The sequence below is a fragment of the Erpetoichthys calabaricus genome, chromosome 6, assembly GCF_900747795.2.
Source record: "Erpetoichthys calabaricus chromosome 6, fErpCal1.3, whole genome shotgun sequence".
NCBI classification, from domain to species: Eukaryota; Metazoa; Chordata; class Cladistia; order Polypteriformes; family Polypteridae; genus Erpetoichthys; species Erpetoichthys calabaricus.
The window spans coordinates 214,978,168-214,995,305 of record NC_041399.2 but is presented as its reverse complement, the minus strand read 5'-3'; the positions used below and the strand labels follow the sequence as shown (position 1 = coordinate 214,995,305).

Below are 17,138 nucleotides of genomic sequence, written 5' to 3'. Positions count from 1 at the left end.
TTTGTCCTCCCTTTACTTCTCTCAGGTTTGTTGCTGCTTTGTGGCACCTTAAGGTGGTTGAAACGCGGCGCTCTTGTGAGGCGGCCCAGGCATGCGCCGTATGTACCGCTCGATTTAGGGCACAGTGTCCTCCATAATTGGGCCACATGGATAATCCTGAAGGATTTGGATGTCCGGCGCTCAGCTGAGGGGCCCATTAGATCTGTGGCCCAACGTGCTGGATGTGTGCCGAGATGACCCCGGCTGTCCGGCTAATGCACTAATCTCTGATGAGCGCTGCTCATGCTTCCTTCTAATCCGAGTTTGTCTTCAAGGAGTGGAAAAGAAGTGATAAACTTCAGCAGAACAGATGGCATCTCTTGGTAATGTCTGTGAGGACATGTGACACATTCAACAGCACCCCAGGATGGGATATTTTCCTTAAATGAAGGATCAAAATCTGCCGCCCACCCAGTCAGAAGTAATATGCTAAACTGTTAGTGTTAAGAAACAAGCAAACAACAAAAAGTCTCATCCTCCTAGCATATATGCTGAACTTTGGGACCACCGTGCTCATGCTAGCCCCCTACTAATCACGGATGTGCTGGACCAGCCCTCCAAGTGTAATGTTAAACATCAGCGAGATCGACACCGACACTTACCCGAATGTCCACATCCCCAGCACTGTTCAGATTCTGACACTGTAAGTTGTAGCCCCCTTCCCACGTCGATAAAATGAGCTGAAAGACAGAGAAGACATGACAATAACCTCACGTGCAGGCCATCTAGTCAAGCCTGTCGTGATTCCTGCCACAATGAAACACAAAAATGAATATCCCAAAAAACTCAGACCACCACTTCACCCAGATTAGCCTCCCCAGAATAGGCCTCACCAAATGCAGCCTAGCCCCAAACTCAAATGGCCAGCTTGTAGGCCTGTACAGGTCTAAAAACGGGACTAAGGTTTTTAGAAGTTGTAAAGTTTGTCAAAATGTAAAAAGTATAATGACGGGGGTGGGGGGGGGGGGGGTGAAACCTCCAGTCTCAAGGGCCAACAAAACACATTTTCTTAACAGATAAATCACAAACTAATAAACAGGTTTGTTCTCAGGCCTATGATTATTTTCCATTTTATTGCTTTTTTTTTTGTAATTTTTAAATTGCTATGTTTGTGTGCTTTAGTTTTTATGCAATTTTTGTTAATATTGCCATATCTATGTATTATTTAGTATTTATGTATGGTGCATTTAAGCTGATTGAATGTATACCTTGAGTTTTGTGGGTGCAGCCCTCCAAGAGGCAGGGCCACAATCATGTCACCCCATGGGACCACCCTCAGCCTTTATATTGAGTTTGAGGAGAAGCTCCCAGTAGAGCGTCACTGAAGCTGGTGGACTGAAGATCATAATCGTGAGTACTGTGTTGGATTTTTTGGGCACTATTAACACTTTCTTCTGCTCCATGGATTCTGAGTACCGGATATCAAATTTGGTCTTGTTTGCTTAAGGTTGCCTTTTTAAGCTCGTCCTTCTGCCAGATTTTTGCCTTGTTTTGCCATTTTATGTTTTCTTTATTTAATTAATTCTTTGAATTTAAAGCATAGTGTTTTGTTCTTTAAGACAGAATGTTTACTGTCATCCTCTCCCTTGAAGGGCATTGAAAGCATTGTTTAAGGTTTTGCACTTTTAAAGCCAGTGCTGTCATGATAAGGAGACAGGTACATGGAGTGTGAGCCCACCAAAAAGACTCATAAACCAGGCCAGGGTCTTCCCTAACCTGCCTAGAATAGGCCTCACCACAGGCAACCTGATCCCCAAACTCTACATATTTGGCTTTAGCCTACACAGGCCCAAAAAAAGAGGAACTTGCTTTTAAAGTTCAAAATACTCTTATGATGTCTCAGAAGTAGAAAAGAGTTTATAAGAATGTTCTACTAAAGATTAAACGCTTAAATTAATCCAAATTAAGAGGGAGGGCCGTGCTTTTAGCTACAGAGCCTCAAAGTTCGCCACTCATCTGCCTGCTTGTATTTTTAGTCGGGGGTCCCTCCTTGTGGCTTACATTTAAATGTCTTTTTCATTCATTGTGACAACAGTTTCTGATAATATTCTTCTGTCCAGAACACACAGCTTTAATGTATTCTTGTTTTTGTTTTGTTTAAGAATAATTGTGTTCTGTCTTTTGAAATGTTATTATGTTTCTAGTGCTTTGGGTGTCACCCCCGGACCATAAAAGACGACTGGGATGTGAGTCCTATGCGGTTCATTTGAATGCACTCTGGTGAGGTTTGGAGGTTTGATTGTAAGCATTGGATTTTTTTATGATTTTGACTACTAAATTTCAATTTCTTCTTCTTTGGTTATTGGATTCCTCTACTGGGTTGTGTTTTCGGGGTTTAGGATTGTCTTTCAGGCAGCTCCTTTTGCTCTTTTGAGCCTCGTTATTGCACTCTCCTTTTTAATTGAATAAATAACACTCTCTTGAGATTTTCGAGCCAGTCAGGATCATTTTTATACTCTGAGATATTTGATAAACGTGGGCCCTGTTCTCCATTTTTGAGGCCTAGACAGGCCTGAAGCCTCCCATTCGCCTGAACAGTGGGGCCGCTAGGAGTGAGGCTTATTTGGGGCAGGCTGGGTAGGAATCTGACCTGCTTTATGGCTCTGCTTTGGAGGCCTCACACCTTTTTGCCATTCTTGTGTGTGTGAAACATGACAGTCCCAGAGATGCCTCTTCGGTGTTAGATGAAGGCTGCCCACTATGTCAATTAGCTTGATGTCTTTGTATTAGTTTGTATTGCAACAAGTGAAAGGTGCTATATATAATATAGATGCTAATTGACCTTTGGTTATGTTGTGCTCTCCCTGCTTATTTCGTTTTGATTCATTTTGTAGTTGTATTTGTGTTTGTTGGGTCCTTGCAATGGTACTTGATGGTATCATTCCCTACAGTTTTGTGCCAGGTGCTATGGATTCAATGTGGAAACCAGCGCTGGACAGAATGTCATATCATCGCCCATCCCAATTCATCTACACCAGCTGTGCGCAACCTGCGGCCGTACGGCCGCATGCGGCCGTGGGCAAGGACTTTGGCGGCCATGGACGTGTATATTAAAGTGTACGTAATGGCGGCCGTGCAGGTGTAGGGTCTCTGGACTCCAGCGAGTAAGGGGTCTCAACGCCGCGGAATCTTTGTCGGCCGGGTCGGTATGGTGACGCCGAAAGCCGATTTGGACTCTGGGGTCTCTAGACTCCTGCAAGTGTAGAATCTCAAACACCGCAGAACCTTCCTTAGCCGGGTCGGTATGTTGACCAAAATGTTGCCCTTTATATATTCATCGTGGAAATCAGCAGTAGAATACCCACAACTACGAGAACTGGCCAGGAACATTCTCGTTCTTTTCGGAAGCACTTATTTGTGCGAAGCAGCGTTTTCCAGAATGAAATATCTGAAAAACAAGTACCGAACCCGATTGGTAGACAGCAATCTAGAGTCTGGAATACGGCTAATGGTCTCCAGCGAGTCCCCTGACTTTGCAAGTCTGTCTGCAAACATGCAAGAGCAAGGAAGCCATTAATGGCGATGTTTTCCAAACTTCCTGAAACAATTGCTGTAAAGGTTTTTTGTCCTATATGACGTTTCGTAGACATTTTTTTTACATATGTAGACCAGTAAATTGAATATTGTCAGATATATCATACTCTGTTTTAATGTGTAATCTGTAAATTTTTACATAAATCATAAAACATTATTGAGTTTACTTGGACTTACTGGCGGCCGTTATTAAAGTAAAAAGTCTGTAGTGCGGCCGTCAGTAGCGGAAAGGTTGCGCATGCCTGATCTACACAGATGCAAGTTAAATGGACATCCATGCCTTTACAGGCAAAGCCCACTGGTAGAACGTGCAGACTACACACAGCAAGTGCTGCAAGATGGCAGCATTAATGGGTGCACCTGCTCTGCAAGGTGCTATATAAAATTGATACTCACTAAATCTTAAAAAGTAAGACCTTGAAGACCCTAAACCTCCATCTTTGTCCCCTTGCACCTCTCGGCCTAGCTGAGGAACAGGGGGCCAATTCAAAAGTTCTCAGACCCTCTAACGGGCCTCTACTGTGCGTACCCACTGCTTGCTCTCGTTAGGGGTTTTCACACAGATTATGAAAGTAGAAATCTTAGGGGGGGATTATGCTGAGTTCAGGAATGTGAGCTTCTTATCTCACGCCCCCACATCCAACCGATACAAAGACCCCAGTGTGTGAAAAAGAAAGAAACATCAGGCTGACTCCATGTGTGCAGAAAAGGCCTTCTTAATAAACTTGCATGATTCAAAAATGCACTTTGGGTGCAACAAAATCCCTGAAATCAACCTATTTCATTCCTTTAAATGTATGTGTCCATATGGTGTTTCATGACGACTACAGACTTTTACACGTTGTAGGCAGCAGAGTGGCACAGTGATTAGAGCTGCAGCTTCACAGATCTGACGTCCTTGCTTTGAGTTCCAGCCCTGGCACCTCCTGTGTCTTCTCCCTGCGTTGGCCTCGGTTTTTATCAGGATACTGTAATCTACTGTCCACAAAAATAACAGACATGGACTGGCAGTCCATCCAGGGACAGTTCCTGCCTTGTGCTCCATTTTGCTCTTGCGTGATTCTGAATTGAGTTTGAGAGAGTTATGTTATAAATTTACTAGCTGAGCTACCCATGTATGACGATTTGAAATCTAAGTAATCAATGTAGACTTCGGCATTAACATTTGCAGTGCACCATCTGTTGGAATGGTTTATGTAATGCATATAGTAATAAAATTAATTGCATTTTTCATTCCAACAGATGGTGCATCATAAATGTTGGTAGTAATAAAATGTACCACTTTGATGACTCATCAGAAACATTCAATTGGAATGCCATAGACATAGCAATTGAATGGACATACAGACACCCAGACACATATTTGTAGTGATTAAAGGCATTACTACAACTGTTTGTTACGTGTCATCTGTTGGAATGACAAATGCAATGTGTAGGTCTCTGTTATATGTCATTTGATATGAAGTGTTAATGTTAGTATTTAAAAGAAGTGTTAATGTTTGTGATGTGTAATGTGTTGGAATGACAAATGAAATGCACTTTATTACTATAAATGTGGTGCACCATCTGTTGGAATGACAGAGACTTCGCAAGTGGACAGGCACACAACTACACAAACTTATATGTAGTAATTAAATCTGTTGGAATAACAAATATGATGCATATGTTTCTTTTATATGTCATTATTTGTGGGACTTGTAAAAGCATTGTTAATGTTTGTGATGTGCCTTCTGTTGGAATGACGGAGACATAGCAACCATATGGATACACAGACAGACACACAAACACTTATTTGTAGTAATAAAAAGTACTACTACAAATATTGGTGATGCGCCATCTGTTGGAATGACAAATGCAATGCATATGTTTCTGTTGTACACCATTTGATATGTTATTCCTAAAAGCAAAGTTAATGTTTGTGATGCGCCATGTGTTGGAGTGAAAAATGCAATGCATTTTATTACTACAAATGTTTGTAATGTTCTATCTGTTGGAATGACAGTGACATAACAACCAGAAGGACAAACATCTACACATCTACACAGGTACACAGACACTTATTTGTAGTAATAAAATGCATTACTAAAAAATGTTTAAGATGCACCCAGGGCCAGATTTATATGAAAAGAGGCCCTAGGCTATTCCACTTATGAGGCCATTTCACCTTCCATTTTTAAGTTTGTAAATTACATGAGAGATAATAAAATACGTAATACGCGTTGATCTTAACCAATACATTTTTATGTTTGTTTATTAGTCATATGCATAGAATTTCTCCTTATTTTCGGTTCAGTGTTTTAGTGTTCACTGTTTTTAGAATAGTGTAATTTTAATTTTGCTAACAATTTGAATGTAGGCCCCTCTTGATCTTGAGGCCCTAGGCTGAAGCCTAGTTAGCCTATAGGAAAATCCGGCCCTGGATGCACCATCTGTTGGAATGACAAATGCAATGCATATGTCTCTGTTATATGCCATTTAGTATGGGATTTGTAAAATCTGCGTTAATATTTGTGATATGCCATCTGTTGGAAAGACATAAGTAATGCACTACTTTAATACAAATGTATGTAATGCACCATCTGTTGGAATACACAACCAGATGGATACACAAATACACTGAAACTTATCCTTTTACAATGGCAGATTGCTTCACTACAATTTTATTAATAAGTATATAAAGTATTATTTTTCCAGATTTCCCATTAACAGACATTTCCAGTGCAAGTTCTGGCTTATATACAGAACTGGGCTATGACTGTCGTAAGGAACAGAGCAATCACTGCCAGGAACTGCCCTCCGCTCTATAAATCCAGGGGGTCTCCCATTGTTCCTGAAAGTTCACTTTCAATGCGCTAAGGTGTTGGTGAGTTTTCTGCTGGGTGTTCTGCTGTGCTTTCTGATTTTGTCTGGATTTCTGACCATTTTGCTCTGTGTTTTGACTTCACCTTGGATTGTGGATTGGGACTTGTTGGCTTTGGATTGCCCTTGCTGGCAACTCGTTTTTGTCTTGTGTGCACTCCAGAGCCTTTTGTGGTAATAAATCTTTTATTTTAGAACGATTATTCTTGGATCTTTTTGCATCTAGCTGGGGGTTTTGATGGGATTTTTCCCCTCTAGTGGCCATTTTTGGAAGTGCTTTGGGACTTGCATGCTTTATGAATTCTAGTCACAATAGTAATGGTGGGTCTGTCCTAGTAAAAGTGGTAGAAGATTCAAGAAGTGTTTCCTCTGGATCTGGATAAGTCAAAAATAAATTGTAAGATGGTAAAAAAAAACAATTGAGGTTCTCCTGATTTGTTGGGTAAGGTGGTCTTTCAGTCAGTCTGGTCCAACCTTACTATTATGGGCAGACCAACAGACGAAGGGGACAAGTTTTTGACTGATATAAAACCAGTGTGTTACTTTTCCATCAAAAGAAAGCCATAATGTTCCTTACCTCAATTAGCATGTAGAGTGAGAGCATGGTCACCCCAAAATTATACACTAGAAGAACGTTCTTTAACGAATACGCAGGTCTGTTCTTCATGTATATGGATCCCAGCCACACGAGCAGCAGGTAGACAGCGGTAAGGGAGAGCGTCGGCAGACAGGAGTCCAGCAGGAGCCATCCTCTGACCCTGGGGTCTATGAAGACAAAAATGAAAATACAATCAATGTGTGGCACACCTTGGTGGAAGTGTCTGCAGCAGGCTGTTGCTGAGCATTTTCAAACCTTCATCAAGATCAAGTCCAAGATTATTCTCGTGAACACGACAGTTTTTGAACATTCCGATCCTGACTGTCTCCCACAGTACAACACCAACAATGAATAATGAAGATGGCAGCAGACAACATTTGCTTTAATTCTCCTTGAGATGTGTCTTGAAGTTGACCTGTGACCAACTGAACTGGGTGGGACATTGTTTAGAGAGGCACACATATACCTGTGTGTCGAAGGTCCCACGATTCAAACAGCACGTCAGGGTAAACACCAAGCCATGAACTCCAAGGAACTCTCTGTAGTCCTCCACAATCTAACTGTGGTGTGGTGAGGCATTGATGAGGGGCAGGGAAACACCACCTTTACTAAAGATTTGAGTGTTCCCAGGAGAAGAACTGTGAAATGGAAGATGTTTGGAACCAACAGGACTCTTCCTAGAGTTGGCCATCTGGTCAAACTGAGTAAGCTGGCAAGAAGGGCCTTGTTAGGAGAGGTGATGACCAACAGCCTACTGGTCACTCTAAGAGTGCTTGAGAGGTCCTCCAGTGAAATGGGAGAGCCATCTCAGCAGCATTCCATCAATCAGGACTTTATGGTGGACTGGCTGGATGAATGCCACTCTTGACCTAAAGGTATATGACAGCAGTTAAAGGACTGCGAGTGCACGAGGAAAAAATAAATAAAATTTGAACTCTATGAGCAGACCCTCAAGCAATATGCCTGGTTAAAAACCTGGTAGTGCTCATCACCTGCCTACAGTGAAGAACAGTGGTGGCAGCATCACACTATGGGGGACAGGGAAAACTGGTGGGAATTGAGGAAAACACAAATGCAGAGAAGTCCTTCTCCAGGGTGCACACCACCTCAGATTTGGGGCGACGGTTCAGTGCTCTAGATCAGGGGTCCCCAACCACCGGTCCGCGACCCACTACCGGTCCGCAGCCGTCTGACAGCCGGGCCGTGAGAGAACTGCCGGCAACGGTGACTCACTCAGACTTTTCAGAACGCTTGGCAGTCGGGGCTTTGCAGCGGCGCAGAGAGATGAGAGAGACTGAGGTGAGAGACTATTACAACAAAGTATTTTTATGGTCCCGACAGTTTCCCCATATGACACAAGTCTATAGAAATCTCGTTACTACGAAGTACATTCAACAGATGCTTTCATTACAACGAAGTGACCTTGAAATGCTTTAACGAATCATCCACAGAGCAGTTAGATCTGTGGTCGCAGCTCAGTTGTGCACGTTTGCACAACGATCCCCAAACAGAAACATTGTAAAAAAATCTCTTTCTTCGAACTTTCCTCGTACTGTTTATTTTTATTGTTTTCTGTGGTTTTCAGTGATACCTTTTGCTTATCGCTTGTCAACATTTGAAAAACATCCATTGGAATTTAACTCATTGTCACCCTCCTATAGAAACGGCAGACACGAAAAAAAGATTCAAGTGTTAATGTTTGTGATGTGCAATCTGTTGGAATGACAAATGTAAAGCATATGTCTTTGTTATATGCAAAAAAACGAAGAAAAATCTCAGATTGCAAACGTATGCGAACTGCTTAATAACTTAATAATAATAGAAATGTTATGTAAATTGTGTATAAAACTGCCCCTCCCCCAACCAACCCCCCCACCCACCCCCCGACCGGTCCGTGGAAAAATTTGCATCTAATAAAGTGGTCCTTGTTGTCAAAAAGGTTGGGGACCACTGCTCTAGAGCATACAGCAGCCAAGACAACACGGGACTGGCCTTTGGGACAAATCTGTGACTGTCCTGTGGTGGTGACCCAGCCAAAGCCCAGACTTGAACCACAAAGAAGATAAATGGAGAGACATGAAGATGGCAGTTTACACAAGCTTGCCATTCAATCTAAGAGTGCTTTAGAGGTTCTGCTAGGAGGAATGGGGATCAACTGCCAAAATCTTGGTGTGCAACGTTTTTAGAGACTAACAAAGAAGACTCAAAGCTTGCATGTTTCATTCCAACAGATGGTGCATCATAAATGTTTGCAGTAATAAAATGTACCACTTTGAATGTTTCTGATGAGGCATCAATTGGAAGGTCAGAGACACAGTAACTGAAATGGACAAACAGGAATGCAGGCGCACAGGCACTGATTTGTCGTAATAAAATGCACTACTACACATGTTTGTGATGTGCCATGTGTTGGAATGACAAATGCAATGCATAGGTCCCTGTTATATAGTATGTCATTTGATATGGGAGTCATAAAAGCAGCATCAATGTTTGTGACGCATCATGTGTTGGAATGACAAGTGCGATGCATTTTATTATTACAAATGTTTGTGATGCACCATCTGTTAGAATGACAATGACATCACAAGTGGATAGACTCTCAACTACACAAACTTATCTGTAGTAATTAAATGCATTACTGCACATGCTTGTGATGTGCCATCTGTTGGAATGACAAATGCAATGCATAGGTCCCTGTTATATAGTATGTCATTTAATATGGGAGTCATAAAAGCAGCATCAATGTTTGTGACGCATCATGTGTTGGAATGACCAGTGCGATGCATTTTATTATTACAAATGTTTGTGATGCACCATCTGTTAGAATGACAATGACATCACAAGTGGATAGACTCTTAACTACACAAACTTATTTGTAGTAATTAAATGCATTGCTACAAATGTTTGTGATGCACCATCTGTTAGAATGACAATGGCATCATAAGTGGATAGACTCTCAACTACACAAACTTATTTGTAGTAATTAAATGCATTACTGCACATGCTTGTGATGTGCCATCTGTTGGAATGACAAATGCAATGCATAGGTCCCTGTTATACTGTATAGTATGTCATTTGATATGGGAGTCATAAAAGCAGTGTCAATGTTTGTGATGCACCATCTGTTGGAATAACAAATGTGATGAATTTGTTTCTTTTATATGTCATTAGTTATGGGACTTGTAAAAGCTTGCTAATGTTTGCGACGAGCAAAATTTGTAGAGATTGGCAAAGGCGAATCAAAGGTGGAATTGCCGCCAATGGGGCATCCACAAAGTCCTGAATTTAAGGGTCTGAATACTTCTAGGAACTAGAGATTTTAGTTTTTGGTTTTAATAAGTCCAGAAAGAACACATTAAAAAAAGATGTGACAGAGAAGGGGGCTTTGGGCCTGACAAGCATGGATGAATGGGTTGGTACCAGAAAGCCTAGGAAAAGATTTCGACTGAGCAGGAACTACCACAGTGAAGGAACAATCATGTGAAGGATCAAGAAGTCTTGATGAGGGTGGGGTTGGGGGGTCCCATAAGTTTCTAGGCAAGAAGTCACAAGAACCAGTGCGCATAATACATCAGTTCATTTTCTGATCTGCTTATCCAGTTCAGGGGTCACGGCAACATTGGGTAAAAATCAGGAATCGAGTCTGGATTGGATGGATGGACAGAAAGTCACCAGCTGATCTAATTCACGTATCCTATGGAAGGACATTGAGGTCCAGCAGGCATATGATAGCATTTCTGGATCGTCTCCATACACTGTACAAGACAACAGGCAGAGGCGCGTACAGCGTACAAGTCCCCCTGTGTTTTCCATCCTGCCCGCCATTGCAGCAGGTGACAGGTTACTAAATTGAGCGTCTCCTTTGTGTTCCCCCGTCAATCAAAGGTTGAAGCCCAGATGCACATGGCCTACAGTCTCATCACTGAAGGAGGAGCTGATCACCATGACAGCACACCGAGTCTCTTGAAGCCTTCCCTGTTGCCCAGCCTTCCATCAGGCTCTTTGGTTGCTATGGTTACACTTCCCTGGCACAGCGTGTAGCTGCAGTCACCCAGCTCTGCCAACAAAGGAGACAGTCTCAAGGGCTACTCTGCCAGCCATCCCCCATACTGGACAGAGATTATTCCAGCATTTTGCTTGATTTTCCTATCATAATCATTTTGCCTTTTTTTGTTTAATGCTGCATTTCTTTACTTGTCAGGTAACCCTGTTGGCTTTCTAATATGCAGGCAGTGGGGCCCCCTGCTGGATAAAATGTTGTATTGAAAGGCACCCTTTACTCCCTGGACGATCCTCCGTTCTCAGCACTTAAGGATGCTGATCACTATGAAAAGGAGATCTATCATTTCTCACATATATATTTAAAAAATGTCACTGTGCCGATAAAGTGCTTTGAGGGTATCTTTCACAATGAAATATCCACCTTATCCATCCATCCATCCATTATCCAACCCACTATATCCTAACTACAGGGTCACGGGGGTCTGCTGGACCCAATCCCAGCCAACACGGAGCGCAAGGCAGGAAACAAACCCCGGGCAGGGCGTTAGCCCACCGCAGGGCATATACACACACACACACACCAAGCACACACTAGGGACAATTTAGGATCGCCAATGCACCTAACCTGCAATAAAAGGATAAGTGTCTGTGTGTCCATCCATTTGATATGTCTCCAACAGGTGGTGCATCACTAACGCAATGCATTTTAGTAATGGAAACATTTTTCATTCCAGCAGATGGCACATTACAAACATTAACACTGCTTTTACAAATCCCATAGCAAATGACATATGACACATATGCATTGCATTGGTCATTTCAACAGATCACAAATATTGGCAGTAATGCCTTTAATTACTACAAATACGTGTCTGGGTGTATGTGTGTCCATCCAATTGCTATGTCTCCAACAGATGGTGCATCATAAATGTTTGTAGTAATGCATTTTACTACTACTAATAAGTGTCTGTGTGTCCGTCTAGTTTGCTATGTCTCCAACAGGTGATGCATCACTAATGCAAAGCATTTTAATAATAAAAACATTTTTCATTCTAACAGATGGCACATTACAAACATTAACACTGCTTTTAGAAATCCCATAGCAAATGACAAATGAGACATATGCACTGCATTTGTCATTTCAACAGATGGCACATTGCAATATTTGTAGAAATGCTTGTGTCTGGGTGTCTATGTTCATCCAGTTGATATGTTTCCAACAGATGGTGCATCACAAATGTTTGTAGTAATGCATTTTACTACTAGTAGGAAGCATCTGTGTATCCATCCAGTTTGCTATGTCTCCAACAGGTGTTGCATCACTAATGCAAAGCATTTTAGTAATGCAAACATTTTTCATTCCAACAGATGGCACATTACAAATATTAACTCTGCTTTTATGAATCCCATAGCAAATGACATATGAGACATAAGCATATGCAGAGACATATGCATTACTTTTGTCATTTCAAAAGATGGCACATCACAAATATTCGTAGTAATGTATTTTATTACTACAAATACATGTCTGGGTGTCTGTGTGTCCATCCAAATGCTACGTCTCCCACAGATGGTACATCACAAATGTTTTTAGTGACGCATATTACTACTACAAATATGTGTCTATGTGTTCATCCAGTTGCTAGGTCTCCAACAGGTGGTGCATCACAAATGTTTGCATTACTAAAATACATTGCAATTGTCATTTCAATGAATGGCACATCACAGATGTTGTTAGTAATGCCTTTTATTACTATAAATACGTATCTGGGTGTCTGAGTGTCCATCCAAATGTCTCCAACAGATGACGCATCACTAATGCTTGTAGTAATACATTTTACTATAAATAAGTGTCTGATGTGTCCATCTAATTGCAGTGTCTGCAACAGATGGCACATCATGAATGTTTGTGTTAATAAAATGCATTGCATCTTTCATTTCAACAGATGGCTCATTATAAACATTAACACTGCTTTTATGAATCCCTTATCAATTGGCATACAACAAAACATACCTATTGCATTTGATATTCTAAAAACATTTGTAGTAAAAGCATTTTATTACTACAAATAAGTGTCTGTGTGTATGTGCATGTGTATGTCCGGCAAGTTGCTATGTCTCTGTCATTCCAACAGATGGCACATCACGAACATTAGCAATGCTTTTGTAAATCCCACACTGGTGGCATATAATAGTGACATACGCATTGAATTTGTCATTCCAACACATGGTGCATCTCAAACATTTGTAGTAAATGCATTTTATTGCAACAAATGTTTGTGATGCACCATCTGTTGGAATGACAAATGCAATGCATTGTATTACTTTTCAAAATATACTCCAATAGATCGTTCACTGCAAATGTTAATGCTGTGCTCTACTTTGATTCCTTAGATGTCAGCTCCTCTTGGACAGTCGCTGACTTCCTGTCTGATTGTAGTTTGCTTGCCACTGACCACCTTGTGGGGCCTTCTGTAGATAAGTGTGTGTCATCTCTAATCCATCCATCCATTATCCAACCTGCTATATCCAAAGTACAGGGTCACAGGGGTCTGCTGGAGCCAATCCCAGCTAACACAGGGCTCAAGGCAGGAAACAAACCCCAGGCAGGGCGCCAGCCCACCATAGCATCTCTAATCAAAATCAGGCAATTGAGCTGATCAGAGGTGGACGCCAAACAAGGTGCAGAAACATCTCAATGGTGATCAGCAGAATAGAATGTGCCTGTGATGAACTTCAAGTGTCACAGCAAAGGGTCTGAAGGGTCAGAGTACTTATTTCAGTTTTTTATTATAGAATATATTTGCAAAAATTCCTAAAATTCTGTGTTTGCATTGTTATTCAGGGGCACTGAGTGTTGATGAGGGGAAAAAAATGAATTTCAATGATTTTTTGCACAAGGCTGCAACATAGCAAAATGTGAGAGAAAGTGAAGGGTGTCCGAGTGTTACTTACACATACAGAGAGCCGTACACAAATACAGGACCTCTCAGACACGAACACAACGGCGGATAATCACATTTCCCGTTTCCCTTGTAGAGTAAGCAAGGCATGCAATTGGAATGGGAACATGTGAGCTTAATAAATAAGTGCAGACCACGCTATGACTTCCATCAGGATTGGGCGAGTGATACCCCATGAACAGCGAGACGTTCACAGAAAGCAGGCCGGTGACTCGACCACGAGTGACGACGAGTCCAGCGTGATTCCAGCCGAGCAAAATCTGTCACTAAATACTGGATGAAGGGGTAATATGTCATGCATTTACATTTGTTTCATGACAAATATGCTCTGAGGATTTTCAAGTAAGGATGACGGCATTTTCGAGGTGCCCCTGGTGCCAGAGATTGGGGGCATGTCACACATTGATCGGCACATGCACTATATTCTGTATGCAGGACAATAAGAACCCTATAAGTGCGGGTGTCTGCATAAATAGGCCCTCATCATGGACTATCACCTTGTTCAGAGTTGGCTCCTGACTTGTGCCCAATGCTGCTGGCATAAGCTTCAACCCAATGATTACAGAGTTTGAGAGTGCTAATATAATATCATACAATCTTCTAAGCCCCCTTAATTCTGAGCTAGGTCGCAAGGTAGCTGGAGCCAAAGGTAGGAACAACCTTCTGAACAGGGTGCCAGTTCCTCTCACGGTGAACACAAACATGCTAGAACCAATTTGTCATTGCCAATCCACCTAACCTGCATGTCTTTGGACTGTGGGGGGGGAAACGGAGTAGCCGTATGCAGATACAGGGAGAGCGTGCAAACTCCACACAGGCTGGACCCAGGATGTGAACTCTGGTCTCTTTACTGCAAGGAAGCAGAGCCACCAATGTGCCACCGTGCCACCCCTAAAATAAGAAAACGGTGCTTCTTAAAACTTTTTTTCTCAGGACCCAATCTTGCCCTTTTTCAGTGTCTTGGAGACAATACAATTTATTTTTGTAAAGCCCAAAATCACACAAAAAGTGCCGCAATGGGCTTTAACAGGCCCTGCCTCTTGACAGCCCCCCAGCTTAAACTCTCAAAAAAAAACCCTAGTAAGTAAAAAACGGGAAGAAACCTCTGGAAAGGCAGTTCAAAGAGAGACCCCTTTCCAGGTAGTTGGGCGTGCAGTGGGTGTCAAAAAGAAGAGGGGGGGAGTCAATACAATATAATACAAAACACAGAAAAGAACAAATCCTCAATACAGTATAAAAATAAAAATTTTATAAGTATAGAGCAGAATTTAACAGTAGATGATATCACATAACAGGATTTGGTTTTGTTTAGAGCCCAGGAGACCTCAACCATCAAGCTGCCTCCCCCAAATGGCCATTCCACAACTGGGCCAGCCAATCCAATGAAAGGACCCCTCTACCCCACAATTCCTGCAATCCTCCATCAGGGATGACTTTACCTTAGGCAGGCAAAACAACTTGGCAGGTGGGCCGTGGCACCAAGTGGCACATTTGAGTACCGAGAAGAGAAACAGAATAGGTGAGGGTGAGTAACAAATTCTAACTCTCATGTGACTTCTGTTTTACTGTTAATGACTAACAACAGAGATGCAGTCTGTACAGTTAATGTTAAACAGAGGATTTTGAAATCTGCCCTAAACTTAACCGGGAGCCAGTGTAAGGATTTAAGAACTGGAGTTATGTGTTCGTATTTTCTTTTTCTGCTTTTTTCATTGTCCGGATCATCAGTACGTCAGCCAGTGCGGAGAAACCTCTGGGTTTGGATTTATTTCAACCACTGCTGAGGACTCGCATCGTTTTGAATTGTTTCAGGAAGGAGCAAACCTAGCATACCGAACAGCATTTAATTTTATTCAGGACATTAATAACTTTGGACTCATTTTATTTAATTCATTCATTGCTGTTTATTTAGTATCTGTGTTCAGTGTTTCATGTTTTGTGTTTATTCATTTATTGTTTAGGGACAATGGAGGGCTTTGTATTGTTTTGATTACTTTATGTTCGTGAGCTTGTTACAAATAAGATATATAAATAGCATCATTCACTTGTGTCTTTGGGCTGATGGGGGAATTAGATATACATCTATCTATCTATCTATCTATCTATCTATCTATCTATCTATCTATCTATCTATCTATCTATCTATCTATCTATCTATCTAATCCTGCCTACTATACCAAATTCTGTCTCTATCTATCTACGGCGCATCCAGAAAGTATTCACAGCGCATCACTTTTTCCACATTTTGTTATGTTACAGCCTTATTCCAAAATGGATTCAATTCATTTTTTTCCTCAGAATTCTACACACAACACCCCATAATGACAACGTGAAAAAAGTTTACTTGAGATTTTTGCAAATTTATTAAAAATAAAAAAACTGAGAAATCCCATGTCCATAAGTATTCACAGCCTTTGCTCAATACTTTGTCGATGCCCCTTTGGCAGCAATTCCAGCCTCAAGTCGTTTTGAATGTGATGCCACAAGCTTGGCACACCTATCCTTGGCCAGTTTGGCCCATTCCTCTTTGCAGCACCTCTCAAGCTCCATCAGGTTGGATGGGAAGCGTCGGTGCACAGCCATTTTAAGTTCTCTCCAGAGATGTTCAATCGGATTCAAGTCTGGGCTCTGGCTGGGCCACTCAAGGACATTCACAGAGTTGTCCTGAAACCACTCCTTTGATATCTTGGCTGTGTGCTTAGGGTCGTTGTCCTGCTGAAAGATGAACCGTCGCCCCAGTCTGAGGTCAAGAGCGCTCTGGAGCAGGTTTTCATCCAGGATGTCTCTGTACATTGCTGCAATCATCTTTCCCTTAATCCTGACTAGTCTCCCAGTCCCCACAGCATGATGCTGCCACCACCATGCTTCACTGTAGTGATGGTATTGGCCTGGTGATGAGCGGTGCCTGGTTTCCTCCAAACGTGACACCTGGCATTCACACCAAAGATTTCAATCTTTGTCTCATCAGACCAGAGAATTTTTTTTCTCATGGTCTGAGAGTCCTTCAGGTGCCTTTTGGCAAACTCCAGGCGGGCTGCCATGTGCCTTTTACTAAGGAGTGGCTTCTGTCTGGCCACTCTACCATACAGGCCTGATTGGTGGATTGCTGCAGAGATGGTTGTCCTTCTGGAAGGTTCTCTTCT

At 41.9% G+C, this 17,138-nt stretch overlaps 1 protein-coding gene across 1 annotated transcript in view; it reads right to left on the bottom strand.

Annotated features, from left to right (window-relative positions):
• elovl2 (ELOVL fatty acid elongase 2) overlaps window positions 1-17,138 on the bottom strand; it is an 80,387-nt gene that overhangs the window by 25,297 nt on the left and 37,952 nt on the right. Inside the window, exons 3-4 of the mRNA XM_028790827.2 lie at window positions 7,010-7,197; window positions 642-719 (exon numbers count right to left, since the gene is read on the bottom strand). Of these exons, the coding sequence (XP_028646660.1) occupies window positions 642-719; window positions 7,010-7,197 (266 nt within the window). The remainder of the gene's footprint in view (window positions 1-641; window positions 720-7,009; window positions 7,198-17,138) is intronic.